This window comes from Pseudonaja textilis, chromosome 1, assembly GCF_049901715.1.
Source record: "Pseudonaja textilis isolate UNSWEBS1 chromosome 1, rPseTex1.2, whole genome shotgun sequence".
Classification (NCBI taxonomy): Eukaryota; Metazoa; Chordata; class Lepidosauria; order Squamata; family Elapidae; genus Pseudonaja; species Pseudonaja textilis.
The window spans coordinates 62272564-62299175 of record NC_141990.1 but is presented as its reverse complement, the minus strand read 5'-3'; the positions used below and the strand labels follow the sequence as shown (position 1 = coordinate 62299175).

The following is a 26612-nucleotide window of genomic DNA, read 5'->3' as shown; positions in this document are numbered from 1 at the left end:
GTCTATTTAAAATGTCTTCTCCTTGAATCGACTCCTCCTCCTCTGAAGCTCTTTCTTCTTCTTCTTCTTCTTCAATCGCCATTTCCATTTTTTCTAACACAGAGCAAAGTGATTCGCCTCTTTCCTGTAGTAATTCTCTCATATTTTTAAGTTCCATTTTTAATTCCCGAAGAGATATCATCATTACACACTCTTATATTTTATGATCGTTAAAGTCCACAAAAAAAACACTTTTACTTTCCTTCTTTCTTCTTTCAATTTTTTAAAGTTCTCAGTTATTCCAGCCGAGGGTCTATACCAAAAACATCAATCAATCCCACAGTCAGTCTTTCCTTGCTTTTTTCTTTATTCTGGTTCTGCTTTCACTTTCTAAGATTCTTACTTTGTTTCAATATTTCTTTAATGTTATATCCACACAAGTTCATTCAGAAACAGGATGCTTTCCCTTTTGTTTGAGCTCAAGTTTTTGTCAAAAGGTAGCACTCTCCATTACACAAAGTCTTCACCTTTTCTCCCTACTTTTTTATTTAGGGTTTTTTGAACCTCAATATTCCAGCACAGTCCAGTTTCCAATTTGTAAACTTTATTATTATTATTTTTTGACAATTTTAAGTCCAGCTTTATTTTATGCCTGTTTATTCCCAAAATATTTTAGTCCAATTTAGTTAAATCTTTAGTTCCAGCTTCTTCCTTTCCCGGTTCGAAGCCCCGCTTAGCTGTCAAAAATATTTTCTTTTTTTTTCCCTTTCCCTTTGTAATTTCATCGCTCACTTTTCTTTTCTTAAAAATTCCATGTTACCTTAATCCCGGGGTACTTTTGTTTAGTTGTATTGCCCAGTTGTCCCGGTTCCAATGTTATCCACCTCTTTCTTCCCTCCTGCACAAATCTTAATCCAGCTGAGCCCTCCTCTTTGGGATGGCCACCGCTGCAGTCGTCTTCAGGGGGAAAAGACCAAGCCGGGGGGAGATGTGGCTCCCCTCAACCTGGCTTGCAGCTTTCTCTTACTCTGCCGCCCCTCCAAGGCAGCTTCAGCCCCTAATCGTAATAATCGGGGCTCTCCAACGAAAGAGCATGGACACAATGCTGCAGAGAGTCACGATCTACGGTCCGTCAGTGAGGAGGCTCCTAGACTACATAAAGTTTTTTGAGTATTGAAGTTCAGGTTTTGCAAGTGACAAAAAATATGATTTGTAGTTTTTGCCATGGGAGATTTGCATTAAACAGGACCAATCAAGAAGATTTGCCAATGGGAAAAATGTGATTGGAAACTAGTAGCTTTATTTCACAGCTGTTTCAGCTTGAACTTGAAATATAATGGAAGAATTTCTGAATTTTCAGAATCACCAGTGCAGATACACCTAAGAATAATTTATAATAAGTGAGTTGGACATAGTAAAGTGAAACAGAAGGTGAAGAAATTGTAGATTAACTTCAAAGATGACTTACAGGTAGTAAAATAGCAAAATATGAACTGTACTTTTAGACTGCCTTTTTTTTTTAAAAAAAGATACTTGATCAACTTTACTTTGAAAAACACAAATAAAGTCAGAAATGTATCAGCATTCAATATTTGAAACTAAATAACTGTTCTCAAAATAATATAATCTGAGGAGAGAATTAGGAAACATACATGTTAAGATATATTTTGAAGTCGTAGTCATTCCATGAATTAGTGTCATAATTCATAAAATTATCATCTGTCTTATACTTTCTAGTTTCATGAAAGTGAGCAACTTTCAATAAACATTTATAGCCAGCCTTCCACAAATTTGGCCAATTCCTTTTTACATCTGTTAAAATTAATGGCTGTTATGATATCTGATGAAGGAAACATAACTGTGTGTTGTATAAAGAAAATCTTTTTTATTCTTCTTCTTGAATTTATTTTTTTATAGTGAATTTGCACTTTTAAATGGTTTATTTTATACTGACAATCTCTATACTGTCTTATGAATAAAGTTCTGATTTTACAATTACAAAACAACCCAAAGCATTCTAATTTTGCCTCTTATTTTCAACAAACATTTATAAATAGTTATTTTTATTAACTAAATAGAATCTAACTTAAATGTAAGTAGCTGGAATTTTATTTTATTTATTTCTTTTCTTCACTTAGTTTTGGATATGGCAAGGCATGTCCCCCTTTATAGAGCTCTTTTGGAACTTCTCCGAGCTATTGCTTCGTGCACATCTATGGTACCATTGTTGCTTCCCTTGACTGGAGAAAATGGAGAAGAGGAAGAAGAACAGTTAGAGTCCCAAGCCTCGGTTGGAACTCTGTTAGCTAAGATGAAGACATGTGTGGATACTTACACTAATCGATTGAGGTATTTCTGAGATTGATTGATTTTGAGAAATAGCATAATATAACTAGTTTAGTTTAGTTTATTGTCATTGCATCTCGTACAATGAAATTAAATGCCATGTTCAGTGTACATTATAACTATAAAAATAAAGCACAAATACACATCCTTCACATTCTATACAATTGAATTGAAAACCCAATATTGCATTACTATTGCACTATACAATAGAATTCAATATAGTTACTGCTGTGGGATAGAAACTGTTTTTCAGCCTATTTGTCCTTGTTTTTATTATCCTGTACCGCCTGCCAGGTGGTAATAGTTCAAAAAAAGGGTGCCCAGGATGAGATGGATCTTTAAGAATGTTTTGAACTTTTTTAAGGCAGTGGGATCTATAAAGCTCTTCCAATAAGGGGAGTAGGCAACCAATGATTCTCTGGGCAGTGATGCTAACCTCTGGAGTGCTGTCCTATCTGCCACTGTGCAGTTGGCAAACCATATACAGGTGCAGTAAGTTAAAATACTCTCTCTGGTGCAGCGGTAGAAAGTCACCAGCAGTTTTTCATTCAGTTGTTGCTTCCTGAGAAGTCTCAGGTAGTATAATCTCTGCTGGTCCCTTTTGACCAGTGCTGCAATGTGAGTCCCCTAGGTCAGGTCCTCTTTTATGATAACATCCAGAAACTTAAAACCGACCACTTGCTCCACTCGGTCTCCATTGATAAGCAAGGGCTGGATGTCTGATCTGTTCCTTCTGTAGTCCACTATAAACTCTTTGTCTAAAAACCCTGCATAACTCTAGGAATTTTTTTTTTATTTTTGGAACCAACAGATGCTAGAAATTTTGGATACATTAAAACAATAATATTTAATAAATTGAGACGATCACACCAAAATTCAGAATTGATCTGAATTCCAAAACAAGTGTATTAATAGAAGACAAGACAAAAATTATGAAACCAAATTTAATGTTTTTTAAAGAATAGTACTATGCAGCACTTCATAGGGATGATAACTAACCGTCTACACCTTCTTAAGCAACTCCATCTTACTCTAAGAGCTCGTGTCCTGGGATCATGTTGAATATTAATTATTATCTTCATAGTTGGTACTTCACTGTATTACAATATTTATCAAGTCACACCTAATTTTTAGTTTGTTTTAAAGCATAAAGGAATTGGAGAAAAAAGACCCCTCCATCTAGATTTTTTAAAAAGCTAAGCTGATTGTAGAACAATTAAAACCTGGTGTAAATAGGAATGCTGTGGTGGGTTTTGAACAATATATTTCTCCAATGGCTGGATTTGAATTATGTTCAAAGTTTTCAGCATTATGAACTTATTTTTTCAAATATTTATGGATATACTGAAAAAATAATGAAATTGTTGGTCCTTATGTGCCCCAACAATTTCTTACCATGCCAATATATGTGTATTGAATATTGAATACACAAATAGAATATAGAAATTTCAATTGAAATGTACTTAATGTTTGACAGCTGAAAATTATAACTAAATTATTAAATTTGGGCAAAAAGAATAAGACCCAAAACCAAGATTCATATTGATAAATTCCTAGCCTCTTTTTCTTTCATAATGGAGACATAGGATACTTGTGATATGTTGCCATTGTTCTTCAGAAATAAACAGGTCATTAATGAGTCAAACCTTTCCAAAGAGCATCTTAAATAAGTCCTTGAGGAACCCCAATATTAAAGAAAAAAATGAAAAAGTATCTTTAATAAGAGAACTAAAGAAAGAAAGAAATTCCCAAAATACACAGTAGAAAAAAATGAAAAAGTAGTCAACTTCTTTCTCACTCAGAATAGTACATAATACAAGCAGAAAACATTGGCAAAATATAATGAAAAAGTATTATAGCAATAATTTGAGTAGAATATATTAAAAACAGAAAAGTTATTGCATTGATTCCACGGAATTTGAAAATAATGATAATGGAGAAAAATATTATTGCCCACAAGAGGATGAATAGGTATAAAAGCTATCATAGAAAAGCAGCTTGTATTAAGTTTTAGAATGAAAAATGTGCAAAAATCTGGGTCAAGAGAAAGAATATCTTTAAAAAGTTTAGTAAAGAAAAGCAGACAGAATATAATATAAATAAAAGAAAGCCATTGATAATCAGACAATAAAAATAGAAAATAATAATATTAAAAGGGAACATGTTTGCCTGTCCCATGAATTATAAAATAACCAGAAAAGGGGGCAAACAAAATATTTCAGAACAAGAACAGCAAAATAAATTTATATGTTAAAGCAAGCATTCAGAATAACGAAAATACAACAAAAATATCCAGAATCTAGAAGTTGGATTAAGAAAATCAGAACAAATTATAATTTGTATTTCTCCTGACTCCAGATAATAAAAAGCTTTTACCAGAAGAAGGTTTTATGTTGAACAAAAATATTATTTGTTATACTGTAGATGAAAGGCACATTAAAATCTGATAAATAAAAGCAGTAAAACAAGAAGTATTAGCCTATTAGCTTTAATAAGAGTTAGATGACAAATTAAGTTAAACGTAAGAAAAATAAATGAAGAAAAGTAGTCAAATTAATCAGACACAAGGAACTTAGAATAAAATTTAAATGCTGATATTTACACAAATATTACATGCACATGTTTCGCAACTTAGCTTATTCAGCATACTAATTATTCTAGTTTCTGAAATAGATTTTATACATTTACTTTGCTAGAATTTAAAGAAGCATTTATCAGCATTGTCTTGATAGAGAAAAATAAATAAAATTTGGATAGAGAAAAAAGGAAAGAAAAATTTTATATATACACGTGTACACACACATACACAAGAAACCTGCATTTGTTGGGGATATGCAAAACTTTAGAAAGAGGTGCTTTGCAAAAAATTGCTTTGAAATCTGTTCCCAGTTGTCTCAGCATGTGCATAGGTAGTCAAACCATTTTGTTAACAGTTCTAGCAGAAGTGTGCAATGTATGCACATATGGAAAACTAGAGGCCATTTTCAGGTAGTCTCATAAACCTTGCAAAAGATTTATTGCTTCAGTGTTGTTTTGTTAGAGATGTCCTGTTTATCCGTTTCAAGAAGAATGTGGTTCAAATTCTATATATTAAATTTTATTCTTGTTATATGGTTTCCATATTTTAAAGGCACATGCCAGGTTAATCTTTCAGTGTGTTATATTTAAAGCATATTTTGCAAACATTTTCACTTCTATCAAAGTTTTTCTTTTTTAAATCTTGTCCAATTTTGACCTATTCTGTAGATCAAAAAAAGACAAGTCAAAACCTGGAGTAAAGTCAGAGACTTCAGATCAAGAACCAGAGGGGCTGACTCTTTTGGTGCCAGATATCCAAAGGACTGCTGAAATTGTTTACGCTGCGACAACAAGTTTGCGTCAAGCTAATCAAGGTAAATGAGCATGAATTTTTGCATTCCATCTTTTAGCAGTATACAAGTTCTCAACAAGACTGAGATAACAATGAGTTCAAAAATGAAAAACTTTAAAACAAAGTATGGACAAGTAGATAAAAAGTAACATGCAATCATTTTAAAAAATTAAAAAATACATCAAATGTATCTGATGTAACTAATATACCTGGGCAAGAACTTCATCATTCTTCCGGAGACATAGAAAAATGAAACATTACCCCAAGTTCTTTTGCATACGTGTCTCAGGTGTGGAAGATCAACTTCAACACATGAAGTTCCAGTTAAACTGGTGTATTGCCTGTGCCCAGGATTCTAGTCAACTAACCGTTAGCATTATTTTGGAGCTAGATGAGGGTTAAGGGAAATTCAAGAAAGGTTGGAATTAAGAAAGGTCTGTTTGGTATCCATTTGTGGCAATGTAGAGACTCTAGGCCAGGGGTATCAAAGTGGCGGCCCACAGGCCAGATATGTCACACGCAGGCCACGCCCACCCCAGCTCCACAAGGGGAAAAAAACATCACTATACATCACGTGATGGCAATGAGACACCAGGAGTTTGACACCTGTGTTCTAGGTTGATTCCACCGTGAGGCTGTGCCACTCACTCTACACATATACTTTTTCCTTCCATCTGGACTACTTTGCCAGAGACTAGAATATCCATCAAGACTATGCTATTAATACAAAACTACTGAAGCTTTTATTTATGCTGCTTTTACTTCTTTTTAGAAATTCCTGTGATAGATAGAATAGGACCAAGCCCAACATTGGTTCCAAAAAATGCCATTATGTTTGATTTTAAACATAGTGTCTCTACAATTAGGATGAGACTGTTTTTTGATGATGCAAAATGGTACTTCTGAATTTTGCAGTAATTTAACAGTTATAACATTAAATGTTATATGTTTTTTTGTAATCATTACAATAGAGAGAAAATTGGCTGAATCCTCTAAAAAAGCTGCAATGAAACCCAAGCCATTGTCAGTTTTAAGATCTCTTGAAGAGAAATATGTAGCTGTAATGAAAAAGCTCCAGTTTGGTAAGTAAATAATCTATATTATAGCATTAAAAAAACCCAAAGGCATCTTTGTTGCTTTTGTTGCTTTGAGGTTTAATTTTCAAACACATTTTTAATGGAATATCTATATGAAAGATTGACAAAAGAGACATTTGTATTACTCCTTGTAGTCCTTTCAGAATGTGTTTAATGATTTAGACAATAAAAGAAGATACAACCACCCACAATTCCTACCCTCAAAGCTACATATAAATTAAAATTTGCCAAAAATGTTTGCCAAAATTCTGGATATAATTACCTGAAGTTTAGTACAAGTTTAGTATTTGTAATGGAGTAAGAAAGAGAAAACCAGGAGCACTAGAAAAACTTTCAAGGGAAATGCAACTTTGACAAATAAATTTGAAATAAGCAAGAAAGGTAACATTGTGCAAATATATTTTGGGAGGCTTTTCGAAGAATAAATGTTAGTGAAGCAGAAACAGTATCATAGTTTGAGGAAGACTATTGCCATTTTAGAATTTAGAATCTATAAAGAATTCTATTATGTTTTTTGCATTGTTTGTGTTTTTGATCACTAGTTTTGCTTTACTTTGTTTCTATTTTTTTTAATTGTTAGCTGCCCAGAATCATGTGTATGGAATGGGCAGCCATATAAAGTGTGTGTGTATGAGACAGACAGACAGACAAACACATATAAACACACACACACATGCACACATGTACACACAGAGAGCGGGGTTTGTTGGACACTTGTTTCATTCTACTTTGGAGGGGAAAGGAAGAATATGTTAAGGAAAAACTAGCACAGTTAACACTTACAAGAGAGGAGTATATCTTTACTTCCTGCTTGTGAGCACCAACAGGCATCAGATTGGCCACTATGAGAAAAGTGCTGGACTAACAAATGTCTTGCCCTAAACCAGGAGAGCTATCCTTGTTCTTAATTTACTCACCTTCTCCTATAATTATAGTTATTGTATCATTACTGTTGTATTCTGGAAGAATACATAGGTAGAATAACTTCACAGTTTTAAATTACACGGTATGTAGAGATAGTGTAGATATGAACTGGGGAGGAATTTGGACTGACATTTTAATCTTTTAGAACTGTTTTGTGAAAATATTTTTATCTACTGATTTGTTTTTATTAAATTTAATTATTTTATTCCGTTAAAATACATTTTTGCTCTCCTAAGTAAGAATGCAATGCTTTTTATTTTTAGATACTTTTGAGATGGTTTCTGAAGATGATGATGGGAAACTTGTGTTTAAAGTAAATTACCACTACATGTCTCAGGTGAAAAATGCCACTGATGCAAACAGTGCTGCTAGAGCCCGACGTCTTGCCCAAGAAGCTGTAACGCTTTCTACGTCACTGCCACTTTCTTCATCATCCAGTGTTTTTGTTCGCTGTGATGAGGAGAGACTAGATATCATGAAGGTAAAAAGCCAAACTTATATCCACTATGCTAGTTAAGTAATATACTTATTGGACCTGGGAAGATTCAAGGGGCAATTTAGGCCTCTGCTTCTATACATCTCTTTCCCACCTGATAGAATTTGATAGTTCAGTTAGTTCACTTTTCAAGTCTAGTGCTCAAGTTCTTATGGAAACAAGTTTGCCAGAAGCTGTCTCCTAAATTTGTTTTAGTTTTATGAACAGAAAGATGACGGAAGAGCAAAAAGGAAACAGGAGAGACAAGTCATTGAAATAAAAAAACAGAGAGAAGTAAAAACTCTAGGGAATATCATTAGCTGCAGATAAAAGAGGCTGTGCCCATCTGTTTAGGAGAAACAAGCCAGACAGCCATTCAGAAGTAAGAGTAAAGGTAAATTTAGCCAAAGACTATTGCTTGAAAAAGTAAATTAGCTAATTAACCAGTTGTAATTTCTATGGCAAATTGTGTTCTGATCTGGTTTCTTTTGATTCGTAAGAATAACTGAATTTAACTTTTTCAAAAGGTTTTGATAACTGGCCCAGCAGACACACCTTATGCAAATGGTTGTTTTGAATTTGATGTATATTTTCCACAAGACTATCCTAATTCACCTCCACTTGTCAACCTGGAAACAACTGGAGGACACAGCGTGAGATTCAATCCAAACCTATACAATGATGGCAAGGTAAATGGTTGGTCAGACTCATTGCAGACCAGTGTGATGAAAACAAATCTTCTATTCATCCTTGGTGAAGTTGGCATCTACAGTTTTAATTTAGTAGAATGAAAATATACTGAGATCATTATTTGCTTTGTGTAAAATAAAATACTGTTGCCTGGAAAGGCCCCATAAAATACTATTAAGATTAGATAGATAGATAGATAGATAGATAGATAGATAGATAGATAGATAGATAGATAGATAGATAGATAGATAGATGGAATATATGGATCTTTGGTTATTCAGGTTTTCTCCCACGTAAAATTGGAAGTAACTTGGTGACGTTTCAACGAAGTCTCATTCGTCATTTTCAGGCTTGTGTCTTCGGCTTTGTGCTTCTCAGAGAACTCTGAGAAGCACAAAGCCGAAAACACAAGCCTGAAGATGACGAATGAGACTTCGTTGAAACATCGCCAAGTTACTTCCAATTTTACACGGGAGAAAATGTGATTAACCAAAGATCCATATACAAATACCCGCAAAAACCTCAGAAAACATATATATATTCAGATCCACCAGTCTCTGTATATTAACTGTATTTCTGAATTCAGTGTATAACATCAGAGTTTATTTTCAGTAGAAGATCATGATGATATATTTTATAATATAGCAGTCACCCCTTGAAGACAGAGGAAGACACTTTACCGTTTCTTAAATTATACAGCACTCAGCTTTGGACAGGAGAGAAGCATGTAATAGCATTTATGAAGCCTAAAGGATTGGAGTCCTAAATGGTTCAAAATCTTTATTTTCAGGTTTGTTTAAGTATACTCAATACCTGGCATGGAAGACCAGAAGAGAAGTGGAATCCCCAGACATCGAGCTTTTTACAAGTATGTAACTTTTTCTTCATTAGTGTGTATAAGTCATGATGTTGCAATATATAAATCCTACAACATTTGCATCTAATGTCAGAAATCAAATACATCACTGCATGAATATTTTCATTTTTCCTTCATTGCATCTAGCCCCAGATGCCTTGAAAGCAAGCTGTTAAGTAGAGTGTTTGCATTGAGATGGTTAAATATAATTATTCTTTACAAAATGCATATTTACTCATGTCCACTATAAACATATTTAGCCATGGTTTGCAATAGGTTATCAAACATAGCATATGGAAGAGCCTGTGGATAAACAAGAAAATGTTTATCGAATTGTAGCACAAAATACTTAATTGTTTAATTGTTTTATGTTAAGAAACAAAACGGAAATGGATCTATGTTGACAAGAAAAAAATGGTAAAAACACGAACAGAATCAACTGTTTTGTAAGCCTTTTTAAAACATTGTTAAAGGCACACTAGTACGTTTAAGGTGTTATGATAGCATATAAGCACTTAAACAGAGTAGAGTATCAATTTGTTAACATGAATCCATCTCTGCGAAGGGGCAATGTTAATGGAAAGCTTCCGTTATTTTTATGTTTTCATTCATTCTAATGTTAAATTATAATATAAAACATTTCTTTTTCTTTCTACAGGTACTGGTCTCTGTGCAATCGCTCATTTTAGTTGCAGAGCCTTATTTCAATGAACCAGGCTACGAAAGATCTAGAGGAACTCCAAGTGGCACACAGAGTTCCAGAGAATATGATGGAAATATACGGCAAGCAACTGTTAAGTGGGCAATGCTTGAACAAATCAGAAACCCTTCCCCATGTTTTAAAGAGGTATGTAATTGTGGTTGTCTAAATGATCTAACTTTGTAAATCTAATGGTCTTCAATTGAACCATAATGTAACCAAGCCAAGGATATGACCTAAAGTACATGTTTCTCATGGAGATAAGGCATATAGATTAAGCAGCCATCGTTCTATTTCTCAACTAGAATGCCTTTGCTAAGCCTACCAGGCATACTTTTCTTGTTGTTCCTCACATAGGATTCTTTCACTCAACAGGGTGGGGAATAGGCCCAAGGAGTGTGGGAACCTAACAGGACAAGAAGCAAACCCCAAACCTGCAAGGACCCATTGGGGCAGGATGGTGGGGGAGGGGCTGCTGCAGTGTCTCTGGGATGTTTCAGGCAGGTTTGCTCAGCACCGTCATAATTTTGAATGGTCTTTACATTGAGAATTACCTGTATATTGATATGTGAATTTACTAAAACTCTATTTCTCAAAGTAATACAGACCTCTTCCATTTTCCCTACAAGAATAATTGTTCACAAAGACAAGTAGTAAAAATAGTTCTGCAAATTTTTATTATATAAAGTGAAATCTCATTTTAATATATTAATTGTGGGGATGCCAGTTATTTGTAAATTATCTGTTTAAAAGAACTAGCTATTCTCCCAGGGCTCGGGGATGGGGAGATGTAGAATTCTTGGCTTGTAGATATTTGTATATATAGTGTATTCTTTGGATGAATGGGTTAGGGGTTTTTTTGTGTGTGTGTGTGTGAGAGAGTGTGTGTGTGAGTGATTTGAATAGATTCAGTTTTGTTTACTTATATGTATTACGTATTTTTATTTTTTATATTGTTGCTTGTTTTTATATTGTGAGCTACCCAGAGTCATTTTGCAGCCAGGCAATGTCTAAATACACTGCTCAAAACAATAAAGGGAACACTTAAACAACACAATGTAACTCCAAGTCAGTCACACTTCTGTGAAATCAAACTGTCCACTTAGGTAGCAACACTGATTGACAATCAATTTCACATGCTGTTGTGCAAATGGAATAGACAACAGGTGGAAAGCATAGGCAGTTAGCAAGACATCCCAATAAAGGAGTGGTTCTGCAGGTGGTGACCACAGACCACTTCTAGTTCCTATGCTTTCTGGCCAATGGATTGGTCACTTTTGAATGCTGGCGGTGCTTTCACTCTAGTGGTAGCATGAGACGGAGTCTACAACCCACACAAGTGGCTCAGGTAGTGCAGCTCATCCAGAATGGCAAGCTGTGGCAAGAAGGTTTGCTGTGTCTGTCATGTAGTGTCCAGAGCATGGAGGCGCTACCAGGAGACAGGCCAGTACATCAGGAGACATGGAGGAGGCTGTAGGAGGGCAACAACCCAGCATCAGGACCTCTACCTCTGCCTTTATGCAAGGAGGAACAGGAGGAGCACTGCCAGAGCCCTGCAAAATGACCTCCAGCGGGCCACAAATGTGCATGTGGCTGCTCAAACAGTCAGAAACAGACTCCATGAGGCTGGTATGAGGGCCCGACATCCACAGGTGGGGGTTGTGCTTACATCGCAATACCGTGCAGGACGTTTGGCATTTGCCAGAGAACACCAAGATTGGCAAATTCGCCACTGGCACCCTGTGCTCTTCACAGATGAAAGCAGGTTCACACTGAGCACATGTGACAGACGTGACAGGGTCTGGAGATGCCGTGGAGAACATTCTGCTGCCTGCAACATCCTCCTGCACAACCGGTTTGGCAGTGGATCAGTAATGGTGTGGGGTGGCATTTCTTTAGGGGGCTGCACAACCCTCCATGTCCTCGCCAGAGATAGCCTGACTGCCGTTAGGTACCGAGATGAGATCCTCAAACCCCTTGTGAGACCCTATGCTGGTGTGGTTGGCCTTGGGTCCCTCCTAATGCAAGACAATGCTAGACCTCATGTGGCTGGAGTGTGTCAGCAGTTCCTGCAAGACGAAGGCATTGATGCTATGGACTGGCCCGCCCGTTCCCCAGACCTGAATCCAATTGAGCACATCTGGGACATCATGTCTCGCTCCATCCACCAATGCCACGTTGCACCACAGACTGTCCAGGAGTTGGGGGATGCTTTAGTCCAGGTGTGGGAGGAGATCCCTCAGGAGACCATCCGCCACCTCATCAGGAGCATGCCCAGGCATTGTAGGGAGGTCATACAGGCACATGGAGGCCACACACACTACTGAGCCTCATTTTGACTTGTTTTAAGGACATTACATCAAAGTTGGATCAGCCTGTAGTGTTTTTATCCACTTTAATTTTGAGTGTAACTCCAAATCCAGACCTCTGTGAGTTGCTAAATTTGATTTCCATTGATAATTTTTGTGTGATTTTGTTGTCAGCACATTCAACTATGTAATGAAGGAAGTATTTAAAAAGAATATTTCATTCATTCAGATCTAGGATGTCTTATTTTTGTGTTCCCTTTATTTTTTTGAGCAGTGTATAAATAAATAAAGTGTATCGTTGCTAGCAATGTATATCATTTCTGCAATGACCTGATTTGTACAATTGAGAAACATGTACATTTGAAAAATTGAATCAATGACATAATATTTCTTCCTGCAAATTTAACATTATTTTATAAAAGCATCTTATGGAAAAACATCTTTTAAATTAAGAACATTCTTTTTTTTCATTTTATTTGATTGTTCAGTGTCCCATATCTAATTATGCATACAAGTGTAGAGGACATCCTAAAGAAAGAATACATTCAAAGAAAGCAATAGGAATATCTTGTTTTTGCTAAACAAAGTAATATTTAAACCCTGTTCACTTCCTTGAAGTTTTCTCTGCACTATACTTACTTTGTTGGAAGTAGCATTCCTAAAGCATTTGCAATTGTAGAAGTTGGCAGTAGAAACTGAATTACCAATTTATAAGTAAAACAATGGTGAGCCTGAACATTGCACAGAAAAGGGCTTTGATACTTAAAGTACAGTGAAAACAAGCCAGACCACTAGCTTCCACTTTTTAAGGCCATGACATGTTAAAGACAGTTCTAATGAAATACATAGTTGGCTTCTGTTCTCCTCTTATTATCTGTACATTTCTTTACTTACTGCCAAACTTGGAAGTGACCTTGCAAGCTTCCATTTGGAGCCAAAATAAATCATGCATAGCCCTGGCCTTGTTTAAGATTATATATGTGTCTCTCTCTCATCATCCATCAGTCGTATAACCCCCACCCTTGTAATACATTACTGCTTAGTTAACTCCTTGTGATTTTTTGTTTCTGACACAGTATATATAGTAGGTATTGTTGCCAAGTATTTTTTTGCAAAATTTTCTAAAGCATTGTGTGCAGTTAATAGATAAAATATCTATTGGCATTTTTAGTGCAAAATCCTAATGGTCCCTTGGAATTAAATTTGGCCAATAGTAGCATTAAATTAACCTAATACAAGCATAAATAGATCAGTGCATAGGGTGCCAGCATTCCTTCAATTGTATTTAAGGCTTGAGTATTGTACCACAAAACTATATGTTCCTAAACCTTCCCATTTTCTTAGCAATTTTTTTTGTAATCTTAATCATAAATAATATTCAAAGAGGTTGTTTTTAAACAATGGATGACTTCAACTGTACTTAAAGCTAGTAGGAGTTATATTTGGGTTTCTTTATTTACTTCTTTATTTAATTATTATATATAATCATCCAACTATCAGATTGGGACTTTGGGTGAATAACACAGAATTAAAACCAAATACAAACACTAACAAAAATAAAAACAATAGAACAATAATAGATAATTTCGTATCAATCATTGCATTTCTATCTCAATTTTGAGGCACCAGGAACTATCATGATAAATCAGAACAGAAACATCTCTCTTTTGCATAAGATAAGGTTTATAAATAAAAGGTTCTTTCATGTAATTTGTTATCAAGACTTTATATACTAAAGGTAGAACAAGTGTCTAAGGCTTATTTCACACTCCTAGTTAAATGTGATTTTTTTTAAATTTGATAAGCATTAAGCTGCATGAAATTCAATAAAGAACTCCTTTCCTTTCAGTTCTTTAAAATCTTCTCAGTTGAATGGCTGGTAAACTGAATAAAAAACAGGGAAGTAACTCATGATTCAACATATTAAAATCCATTTAAGAATTGTTTAATCTATAATAAAACTTTAACATCAAATTAAAATACAATAAAGAAAATTTAGCTAAGAATGTGAGCTCAAACACAAGTAAGTCTACTCATTATGGAGTTTTTATTATTTATTTATATCCCATCTTTTATTATTTTTACAAGTAACTCAAGTTGGCAACCATATCGAACACACCTTCCTCTTCCCATTTTCCCCACTGCAACAACCCTGTGAAGTGAGTCACACTAATAGGGACCAGCCCAAGATGGTAATCTCCCCCCGGCTTTTATGACTCCCCCAAGCTTTTATGAGTAAGGCAGGACTTGAATTCACGGTCTCTTGCTTTGTAGGCTGGTGCCTTAACCACTAGACCAAACTGGTTTTTGTTGACCAAAAAAAGTAAAAGATCAAGCCACGCGGTTGCTCTCCTTCCATCCCTTGTGAGAATAAATTTGCACCAGCATCCATTGATCTCACAGATAGTCAGATATTAAAAGTCATACAGGGCAAATTGGTAAATAGAAAATTTTCTGAGATACTCCGGTTCATGTATGGTAAACACACACCTTTTGGAAGATTGTTAAACAAAACAAATTTAAATGTAAATATGTAAAAAATGTTATTTTCATAACTGAAAACAGTTGTATTTGTTCTAATCACTTTGGTCTGTGAAATAAATATGTTGCAAGGAGATGCTGTTTTGTAGATGTTTTGTTTAGTAAGAGAGAAGAAAGTTTATGTGAGAATTTTTTGAATAATGAAATTATTTTTTTTAAAATCAGTATTGTAGCCATTAAAAATTGTACTCTTAGTTAAACCAATTTAATTATTTAATTCAATTCTCAAGATTGTTTCTCATCATAAACACAAAGTCTATCAGCAGTGCTTTAAAGTAGCCATCTCTTTTCCCACTGTATTTGCCCCATGAACTTAGGAAATGAAGCAGTTCCTTTCGTGTTCACCTCAGAAGCATTGTGAAGCTATACTTGCTCTTAATACATAGGATGGACATGTGGATATTTTAGACCTGTATATATTAAACACTTTGATACTTTAAAACTGTAAATTCATAGCTAATTCTTATTTCTGTTCCTATTATTTGTTATAGGTTATACATAAACACTTCTACTTGAAGAGGATAGAGATTATGGCTCAGTGTGAGGAGTGGATAGCAGATATACAGCAGTACAGCAGCGATAAACGGGTAGGCAGAACTATGTCTCATCACGCTGCAGCTCTAAAGGTAAGAAGCTAAAAATCATATGCATTCATGGCTATCTTCAGCAAGAAAGAGTGAGTGAGTGAGTGAGTGAGTGAGTGAGTGAGTGAATGAATGAATGAATGAATGAATGAATGAATGTATTAAGGTAGGAAGTTCCTTAAAAATTAGACCTTATGCATACTAAACCTGCTGCCAGATTGAATTGTTTTTATTGTCTTTTTCCTTCTTTTTGGTTTGGAAAATATTCTCCCCACCCTAATGTTGAAGCATTTTAAAATCACTTCCTTTTATGGAAAACAGTATTTTTAGTAGGAGTAATTTTGGCTTGCTGGACAAGAGAACCTGCCTTCACTTTTCAAGAACAAAGTAATTCTTCGCCCAAATATTCCTTTGTTCTTGAACTTTTGTTTCTGTATCCCATTTCCAACAAGTCATTTTTTAAAAAAATAAATCCTGCTTTCTACTTTCATTCCAGTGTTACACATCCATTTCCAGCTTTTCAAGGACCATTCTGGAGTTAGGTCTTTTTTTTTAATCAGTGTTTTCCAAGTCGATTGTTATGCATTAGCTGAGCAGCACTGCTCTCTTCAGATCCATGATCATCTTATAAAAATTTAATCCATATGTGGGCCTTTCTGCGTGGAATTTCTTTCTTGACATATGCAGGGCAGCTCCTTCTCCCCAGCTTTTTTATGTTCTTTTATCCAACAGTGTAAACTTGTCTGGACCTCTGCTCCACAGAGATGAGTTTTTAGAAATGTAGTCTTTTTTTCAGTTAGGAGAAGTCGATCCCCTTCCAAGTAATAAGCCTAGCTTCTTACCAAAAGTATGATGGAGAAGAATGGTTACTTAAGTGCTGCTGTAATTCTTCTCCCATTTCAAGTCTCAGAAACTGAAGGGAGTTCTTGAAAACTGTGCCTAGTCATGTGTACAATGCATGGGATGTGTTTCCCATAAGCGCTAGAAAATTCCACTTGGTTTTGTATAATCATATAACCCATGTTCACTGATAAATGCTTGAATAACTTCGGTTACAGGTAAGTCAACCATTTTCTCTCTTGATCCTGCACTTGAATCTGCTGTTCCATTCCTAGGAAGGCTAAAAGTTAAGGAAATTAGAAAGGTCTTATAAAAGATGGCATATCTATATCCAAGCAATCTTTAAAGTATGGTATCAAATGACATCTATCAATAGCATTAGAAAGAGCTTCTCCCACTAGCTGAAGGTGGCTACTGTAAATTTCTTTAAAATCTTGCTCTTGGTTTGTGAAATAAATCACTCTCTGTATTATTCTCAGTTAATACAGTCCTGAGATATAAATCCCACCCAGTTCAATAGGACTGGTTTCTTTTCATTTCTGTACAATTTCTGCTAGTCCATAATTTAGCAAGCAAATAACAGACCAGCCTTGGCTCTTATCACCATATGAAATGTATAATGGTTTTACTCTAATGGGGTCTCAAACTCAAACTGCTATGAAAGGGAACCTTTCCTATCTATGTTTCTGTGCACAGCGTCACACAGCTCAGCTGCGGGAAGAGCTTCAGAAACTCCCCTGCCCTGAAGGCTTGGACCCAGATGTGGATGACCCTGACGAGAGATGCAGTGCCATGACTAGTATTGAGGACACTCTCTTGCACGAGCAAGTCAAACCAAGCAGCAGCAAAGACCTCCCAAGTGACTTCAAATTATGAGCTATGTTGACATGGACTTAATAGACAGGCAAGGCTTTGAAGCACAAGCCAAATATGTCAATATTTGTATCTAAGAAGCTAATTATGTAATAGGTAAAGAAATTGAAACTCTAATATGCCCTTCAGGATATACAGTTTAATTCAAGATGATCTTTTATTTACCTGTACAAGAGTGTAAACTTTTTTGTGCTTTTATTTTCCAATTGTGAGAACCACTGATTGGTATGTTTAAAAGTTATGTATACAAGAATGGATAAATCACTGTTATATAAGGGAAGCTACCTTAGGAAAGAATGTTTACTGAATGTTTATTATTTTTTTTTTACTTGTAGAGTGAGGGCAGTTGTAACAGAATATATATTGGTCATTCTTACAGCTACTATTTAAAGTCAGACAGTTTTCACTGAATTTGATAGATTTTACGTTTGGCCATATCTCCATTCTCATATTTGATTTCTAAAGAGAACCTTCTGTATTCTTCAATAAAGATCAAATGGACATGCTCCGTCTTATGATTTACTGGTACCTTTTTAAAACAATCTTGCCATGAATACATTATAGTTGGAGACTTGCATTTGTATGACTGAATTTATTACAGTCAACATATTTAATTTTATGCTTAATTAATTCTAAAATGCAGTTGAAATAAATGCACATGGTTTTACCTCAGCCAAAATGTGGACTACTAAATTAATCTTTTTAAATTTTTTATTAATAACTCAGTGATTTTTACTCAAGCAGACAAAATATTTTGCACAATTGAAGAATTTTGAAGATTTCTTGCCCGCTATTAAAATGTATTTTTAAAAAACGGGATTTTGAATTAAGCAAAAAATACTAGTTGGATATTTAGAAATATTTTCAAGTAGCACTCATGTTTTTAGATGCAGAGAAAGCTTTTGATAATCTGAATTGGCAATTTTTAATTCAAAAAATTTATAATTTGAATCTGGGTACCAAATTTGAAAATATTGTAACAACTATCTATGACACACAACAAGCTAATATAATAATAAACGGGGAACATACCCACCCAATAAAGATAGAAAAAGGAGTGAGACAGGGCTGCCCACTATCCCCACTGCTCTTCATATTATCATTAGAAACATTATTAACGCGAATTAGGCAAAATTCAGATATAAAGGGATTAACGGTTAAGAAAGAGGAATTTAAATTGCAAGCATTTGCGGACGATATGATCTTCTTTATTGAAGAACCAATAGATAGGGGACTAAAATTGATGAAAGAACTGGAGAATTTTGGAGCAGTAGCAGGACTTAAAATAAATAAGAAAAAAACTAAATTAATGACCAAAAATTTAACAGAAAATCAGAAAATAGAATTAGAAGGAACAATGGAAATACAAGTGACAAAGAAAGTGAAGTATCTAGGAATTTGGTTAACACCATACTGTAAGTCACTTAAAGAAAATAATTATGACAAATTGTTACATCAGGTAAAGAAAGATTTAGAATCATGGAGTAAACTTCAAATTTCACTATTAGGCCGGATTGCCACCATTAAAATGAACATTCTCCCTAAATTTCTACATTTATTCCAAACGATTCCAATTAAATTACACAAAAAGTTCTTCGAAGAACTCAACAAAACAACCCTCAAATTTATTTGGCAAGGGAAAAAACCCAGAATAAATGTTAAAGCAATGCAAGATACAAAGAGCAGAGGAGGGTTAGCAGTCCCAAACTGGGAGTTATATTATATGGCCACCTCATTAGTTTGGTTGAAGGACTGGGTGAAGTTAACTAATAAAAGAATATTATTTCTAGAAGGCCGCGACTTACAAAGGGGGTGGCACGCATTCTTATGGGATATAGGGAAAACCAGTCAAAAATATTTTCATAGACATTTAATTAGAGACGCGCTACTAACAATTTGGAAGAAAATTCGGAAAAAACATTACATAAAAATACCAATATGGATTTCAACAATGGAGGCGATGATTTACCCAAACAATTTGGAAATTACTAAAATGATTAAATATAAAGACTTATTGGACTCACAAGGAAATTTGAAATCGAGGCAGGAAATTCAGGACCAGGGACTAAAAATTGATCAATGGGTTTATCTTCAGATTCAAAGTAGGTACAAACAAGATAAGAAAGAATTTGGAATTAACAACAAACTTCACCAATTAGATAAGATTTTATTAGGACCGGACAAAAAAAGCATAACAAAATTTTACAATTATTTACTAGAAACAGAATTAGAAGAAGAAATTGTAAAAGGGAATATGATTGCGTGGAGTCGGAATGTAGGACGTAGTATTACACTAGCAGAATAGGAAAAAGTTTGGGGCAGGAATAATAAGATCACAAAATCGGTAGCATACAAGGAAAATCTTTATAAAATGTTTTATAGATGGCATCTCCCTCCTTCAAGGCTAGCGAAGATGCACCCCAACATGAGTCCGTATTGTTGGAAATGTAAGAAAAAAGAAGGAACCTTTTTCCATATGTGGTGGACATGCACAGAAACCCAAAATTATTGGAAGAAAATCCAAACTTGGTTGGAAGAAATTACAAAAGAGCAGATCGAGTATAAACCAGAGTCCTTCCTACTAGGGATCTTTGACAAACAAATTTCCAAAAAAGCTAAATATATAACAATACATATATTAACTGCGGCCAGATTAGCCTTTGCACAATACTGGAAACAACATCAAATTCCATCAGATGAAGTGATTATTGATAAAATTTCAAAATGCGCAGAAATGGACAAACTGACTCTGGCACTAAAAAACAAAGATACTTCACAATATTATGATAGTTGGAATTGGTATAATTGGATTAATCATAGATAAATTATATATCATAAGGCATAAGAGGAAAGTTTTAACTGATAATAATGAGATACTGATATATGTATAGAATAGGTGTATATATGACATAAATCAAAGGCTATAAAAAAAAAAGATCTTGCAAACTGTAAAATAAATAAGAATTTTTTTTAAAAAAAAAAGAATTTTGAAGATTTCTTGCCCACTATTAAAATGTATTTTTAAAAAACGGGATTTTGAATTAAGCAAAAAATACTAGTTGGATATTTAGAAATATTTTCTCAAATATTTCATTTGAGAGGTTTACATATTGCCCTGAGTCAGATGATTGAGCTGTCCTCTCATCTATTTTCCAAATATTAATTTGGATATAGTGAGATTTTTTTTTGTAATCAGATGGTTCAAAGCTAATAGATTATTAGATTCAGTATGTGTAACATTTGGAAACACAGAAGGAGAGTTATATTTGGAAGTTGAAACAGGTTTACAAATATTTGTTGGCAATACTTTATTTATCATTTAATATTATCCCCATTATCTTCTCAAAATAAGATGTATTTCAGATTAAGCACCACTTCTTGATGTGTCTTATGGCAAGGATGGACATATTTTTCAAAGCTTTAAAGCTAAGCTGTGATTGCAGCAAAGGAAATGTAATAATATCAACAAAGTTGGTTTTACACCATCATAAATACAGTCACACATAGATATGGTACAACAAATAGTATGATTGTAACACATCTCGTATTCAAAATATCACCAACTGGAAAAGAAGAAAAAAATGGGTTGAAACAATATATATAACAAACAGCCATAAATGTTTTTAAACAAGATCTATGAGGGAAGAATTTATTCAATGCATGATTTAACTTTTAGACCACTGATGCAATTGTACTGGATCTTCTCCTGGCTCAACCAGCGTTTAATACAGTGGAAAATCTTACACAAATTCTTTCTTTTGACTATAAAGTTATATAAATATGGCTGACCTGTGGAAAAGCCACTTCACTATTATCATTGCTTGTCCTTGTATCTGTGGCTCTTGATACAAAAGAAGAAATTATGATATAATCCAGAACTTGCAACTTTTTTTATCCTCTCCTAAATAAGGCCCGCTGAAGAGCCATAACATTGCTAGTATGGCTTTATCAATAGAAAACATAATGTACCATAAAAAATATCAAACTTCAGAATTAGTAATAGATGGATTATTTGATGTATGAAATGGAATCCTCCAAGGGTTTCTGTTGGGACTGGTTTGCTTTAATTGATTGATAATAGTTCTGAAATCCGGAGTGGCCCAGTTTGTATTGCCACAAATGATTCAGGGTGGGGGGGAAATTAAATTATGAAATGATCCCAGAACATGTCTCCAAGTGAGTGAAATGGCTTTAAAGTAAAAGCTACATTAAGGATAATTAAATACCAAGTGTTGCATGTGTTTCAAAAATTCAAATATACACTTACAGAGCCTAAGCCCAATATTTGTGCTTCCCTAGTTGGCCATTCAGCCACAAAGAATGCTGAGTTGGACAAACCTTGTCCTGATCCATCAGAGTTATTTTAAGTGTTGCGGCCATCTTCAACTCTGGGCAAACATTGCTGCTCAACTATACAATTCCTTTTCATAGACCGTCTTTTTAGGTTGGTAAAACATTTCAATGATTAAAACTATATGGGCACTTTCACAAAAGAGCTTTCATGGGAAGGCTCTCTGTTTACAAAAGGGACACAATGAAGGGAATTAGCTAAAAAGCATCTTTAGCAAATAGAGAAGAAAGAAGAATGGAAGGGGAGGGAAGGAAAGAAGGAAGGAAGGAAAGTCTTTAGAATGCTTTCTTACAACCTCCACAATTTTGTTTTTTTTTTCCTGAGTTGGTGGACAAGCCTGCAACTGTTGTTTCTATTTTTAAAGAATGGTCAGCAAACTTTGGCAAGATGCTTTGTAGGTGGGATAGAAGCTTGGCAGTGTCAAGAGAAGCTCCCATGAATGTCACAGTGCCAACCCTTCTCTCAATGACACTGTCATTGAATACTATTATACTGGAAATGCCTACTAGAAAACAATTGTGTTCAATATAGAGAAAAGGATCTGGCTGACTTCATGAATTGATACTTATACACAGCATTCTTGCTTTATTCCAAATTGCTACTTCTGGCTGTTATCCCTTGAACTGTTTTGCCCCAAAGTTTCCATTTTCTAACTCTTTCCTTCCTCCCATGAACTTTCCTCTTCATAGATTTACAGATTCATTTAGCTTCATAATATCTGATGGAGTTACATTGCACCGCAAGATGTGTTCTGTCTGAGAAACAAGCTCATAACTTCAGAAACATTTTTTTCAGAATTGCAGCTTACTCTCTTGGTTCTCTGCTTATATTTGAACTTGTAATTTTCCTTCCTCCCTCCCTTTGTGAGACGTGTTGTTATGAGGGACAAATTGTCGCTATTACCTTTTTTAGCAATTTTGCTTAGAAAGATAAGTGAACTGTTTTATTAAACTAAAGATTTATGAAGTCATTTTGACATAGATATCTTGGAAGGAGACTATGTCATTCCCATTAAAGGCATGAAATAATATTGATGTTTATTTATTAACTTTGTCCTTGCATTTGGAATGCCACTCTGACGCACCACTTTGTTCTAAAAATGCACAGCTACTGCCGGTTTAATTGCCATTAACTAACATGCCTCTGTATCATATTCTGTGTATTTTATGCTCTATGAAATCAGGGTTGATTGCTGGAAAACACAATTATCCATCTAATGAGATGTAAAATTTTAGCCGTAAGTTAGGGGAGAGTTCCACAGTATTTGGTGCCCTCTAGAACACTGTTTATTATGCACCTGGAGTTTATGGAAGCTGGCATCCTAGGCATCGTCAGAGGACCAGATTGGGAATGAGTAATCCAAGTAGAATATGTTCACAATAAAATGTTTTAGAGGGATGTATTGAACTTTTTTTCATTATTTCATTCAATTATGTCCAATTTTTTAGACTTCCTGGACAAGTCCTTGCAGTTTTCTTGGCAAGGTTTTACAGAAATGGTTTGACATTGCTTCCTTTTTAGGGCTGAGAGATTGACTGGTTAAAGGAAATTTAGCTGGTTTTGTGTCTAAGGCAGGATTAAAATTTACAGTCTCCTGGTTTCTAGCCTGATGCTTTTATCCCTATACCAAGCTGTCTCATATTGAATTTATAAACTTCCTTTTTTGCTAATGAAGAACACCAACTAACAGTCATATCCAAAAGCAGATAATACAGTACATCTTGAGTATAATCTTTTATACATATTTTAAATGTGTAAATGAATGCAAAAATTTTAAATTTGCCTCTTCAAGTCTCCTTGATGCAGTTTTGCCTTACAAAATCTAAAACAAATCACCTAACGTGAACGTCTTAAAACAATAGATTGAATGAGAAAATTCTTTTGCTTCATAGCTTATGCTTTTATCAGACAGTATATTAACTAGATTTATCTTCCAAGGTTTCAGATCATTGTCATATTATGTTAACAGACAAAGACATAAATATTGTGATTTCTTCTTAATCATCAAGACCTAAATAAGTTCAATTTTCTTCTTATTTATCTTCAGGAATTAAAATAGTTCTGCAGTGCTCTTCTGTTCTCCATCTCTGCAATAATTATCCTTTGTCTAAAGCAGTCTTTCTCAATATGGGTACCTCCCATCATTCCAGTTCACTGCTCTGCTAGCTGAGAGAAGGCTTGGTTTACAACATCTAACAAATTCAATATTGCTGTACTTATTGCATAGCAGTGTGAGATCGGCACATCACAATCCAAAACCAGGGGACATGAATTAGGTTAGTCTTCCTTTTAGAAGTAAATAAAGGATTGTTTTATACAGAGAGAAGAGTATCAGTTATTCAAGGTTAACTCAGTCCTGCAGTTTGGTTCAGAATGAAGAGATTGTTTATGCTGGCTAATAGTGCTTGGCGTCAACACATTAGGAGGGTGGCTGGCCTGGATGAGGAAAGCTGCTGGAAATACTTTTAAAACTAATCCACAAACCTAATGAATTATGAGCTTTTTAGGGGATTGACATTCAAACCAACAGGATACATATGCTCTACCTCAGGAGAAAATTTCTCTTGTTCAAGCCCAATTTGTCATGTCTGATAGACTCATCGTTCTAGGTATTTTGGCAGCGATGCAGTACAGGTAGTCCTTGACTTACAACAGTTCATTTAACTGTTGTATCATGACCATTCAAAGTTACGACGGCAGTGAAAAATGTGACTTACAACTATTTTTCACAGTTATGACCTTTGCAGCTTCCTACGATCATGTGATCAAAATTCAGATGCTTGGCACCGGGTTCATATTTATGACCGTTACTGTGCCACAAGGTCACGTGATCACCTTTTCTGACCTTGTCACAAATCAATCGGGAAGCCAGATTCACTTAACAACCAGATCACTAACTTATCAACTGCAGTGATTCCATGTGGCAAGAACAGTTGTAAAATGGGGAAAAACCAGAGGCGGGCTGCTGCCGGTTCACACCAGTTCAGGTGAACTGGTAATTAAAATTCTGCACAGTTCAGTGAACCAGCAAATCCTAGCACTGGCTGGTCCCACCCCCACTCATTTTTCGGCTTGTTTTTTAGCCATTTTCAAGCTGTTTTGGGGGGGCTGTATTTCTGGCCATTTTGGGGGTGAGTTTGGGTCATTTTTCCGGCCAAAACTGACCTGAAAATGCACCCCAAAAACCAGGCTGAAAAACAGGTGAGGGCGGGGCCAGCCAGTGCTGGGATTAGCCCCATCCGGCTGAATCTTACCTCTTTGAGATGACTGGCCATGAGGTGGGGCTTGGTATGATGAGTGATGTCACCCACAAAGTCACATGACCACGCCTACCCAACCAGAGAACCGGTTGTTAAGTTATTCCAATCCCACCACTGGGCAAAACTTATTGGTCTCACTTAACACCACCAATTTTGGGCTCAATTGAGGTCGTAAATCAAAGATTACCTGTAGAACTTTGTCATAACAGTGTTCTAGAATATTGTTTTTTATTTCCAGGTTTATCTAGAACCCTGAGATTTCTTGTTGCCTCTTGCAAGAGTTGTGTGGGGGTTATATAAACCCTTTTTTCAAATAAAATCAATTTTTCTGTCGCTATTCAAGTCTTTTAATATTCCCAAATGTGTGTTCTGAGAGACTTGACAAAGTCTAGACCATATCAGAAAGAAAAATTTAAAAAAAATTATAAAGAAGCTTTTTCTGATCTTATAAATGTTTTTATAAGTTTATATCATAATCCCATAAGCTACCCTTTCTAGTTTTCGAACTCATTAATCACAAGTTCATTTTTTCTTTTTTCTTCACCAAAAAGTCCATAAATTTTTTTCCTAGTCACTAATAAATGTAATAATTAATCCTTCTCTATGCAAACAAGTTAATCTTGCCATCTCTGTTAGTTCAATCATTTTCAACCATTCCTCTGCTGTGGGTATATTGGAGTCTTTCCAGTTTTGTGCATACAATATAGTAGTCTCACGAAGAATATCTCAATTCAAAAGTTTGTCATACAATATTCTTGCTACTTGAGAAATGGAGAGTGCATTCACATTGTATTACAAATACTTCTTCCATACGTCTTCAGTCTAGCATTTCTTCTTTAATTAGATTGTTTTGGGGTTGTAGTTGTTTTCAACTTCTCAGCAGATCCAGTAGCACATCGTATTTCCTTCTCATTTCACATCAATTTCGTGAGATACTGTACATGATCAGTCTAAGAACCAGAGTCTGGTCCAAAGTCACCCAATGAATTTCATCAGTAAAGAAGAGGCTTCCCAAGTTGTTTTTCTTTTAAACCTTCTTCCGGTTTATTCCTTCAGTTAATTAAAAAGGAAAAAGGGAAACAATGCAAGCAAATCACATTTTTTTAAATTGCCAACCATATTCAAGCAACTTTCATCTTTACAGCAAAGCCATTAATCACCATAAACTCATTTTGTCTAAAAGCAGTAGTAATAGATTGTTCTATGTAAATCACTTTATTGCCTTGTCTGATGTCAGTTTACTGAAATAGACATGCTAATAAATACCTCCCATGGGAGCACAGTTTGTTTTGAAGGTTGGTAGGAGGGGTCTCTTTCAATTGCTGGCAAGGGTTGTGTGTTGAATTTAATTTCTGCAAAATAATACTTTCAAAATATCAAAATGGACCTCTCTCTCTCTCTCTCTCTCTCCCTCTCT

General features: G+C 35.0%; 1 protein-coding gene across 10 annotated transcripts in view; it reads left to right on the top strand.

Annotated features, from left to right (window-relative positions):
- BIRC6 (baculoviral IAP repeat containing 6) overlaps positions 1 to 18089 on the top strand; it is a 147639-nt gene extending 129550 nt beyond the window's left edge. For all 10 annotated transcript variants that reach the window (XM_026695516.2, XM_087935971.1, XM_026695517.2 and 7 more), the window contains 9 exons: positions 2118 to 2328; positions 5572 to 5717; positions 6667 to 6777; positions 7980 to 8197; positions 8719 to 8880; positions 9672 to 9749; positions 10396 to 10584; positions 15779 to 15913; positions 17408 to 18089. In XM_026695516.2, the coding sequence (XP_026551301.1) occupies positions 2118 to 2328; positions 5572 to 5717; positions 6667 to 6777; positions 7980 to 8197; positions 8719 to 8880; positions 9672 to 9749; positions 10396 to 10584; positions 15779 to 15913; positions 17408 to 17587 (1430 nt within the window). In that variant the 3' untranslated portion in view covers positions 17588 to 18089. The remainder of the gene's footprint in view (positions 1 to 2117; positions 2329 to 5571; positions 5718 to 6666; positions 6778 to 7979; positions 8198 to 8718; positions 8881 to 9671; positions 9750 to 10395; positions 10585 to 15778; positions 15914 to 17407) is intronic.
- Positions 18090 to 26612: the final 8523 nt, after the last annotated feature.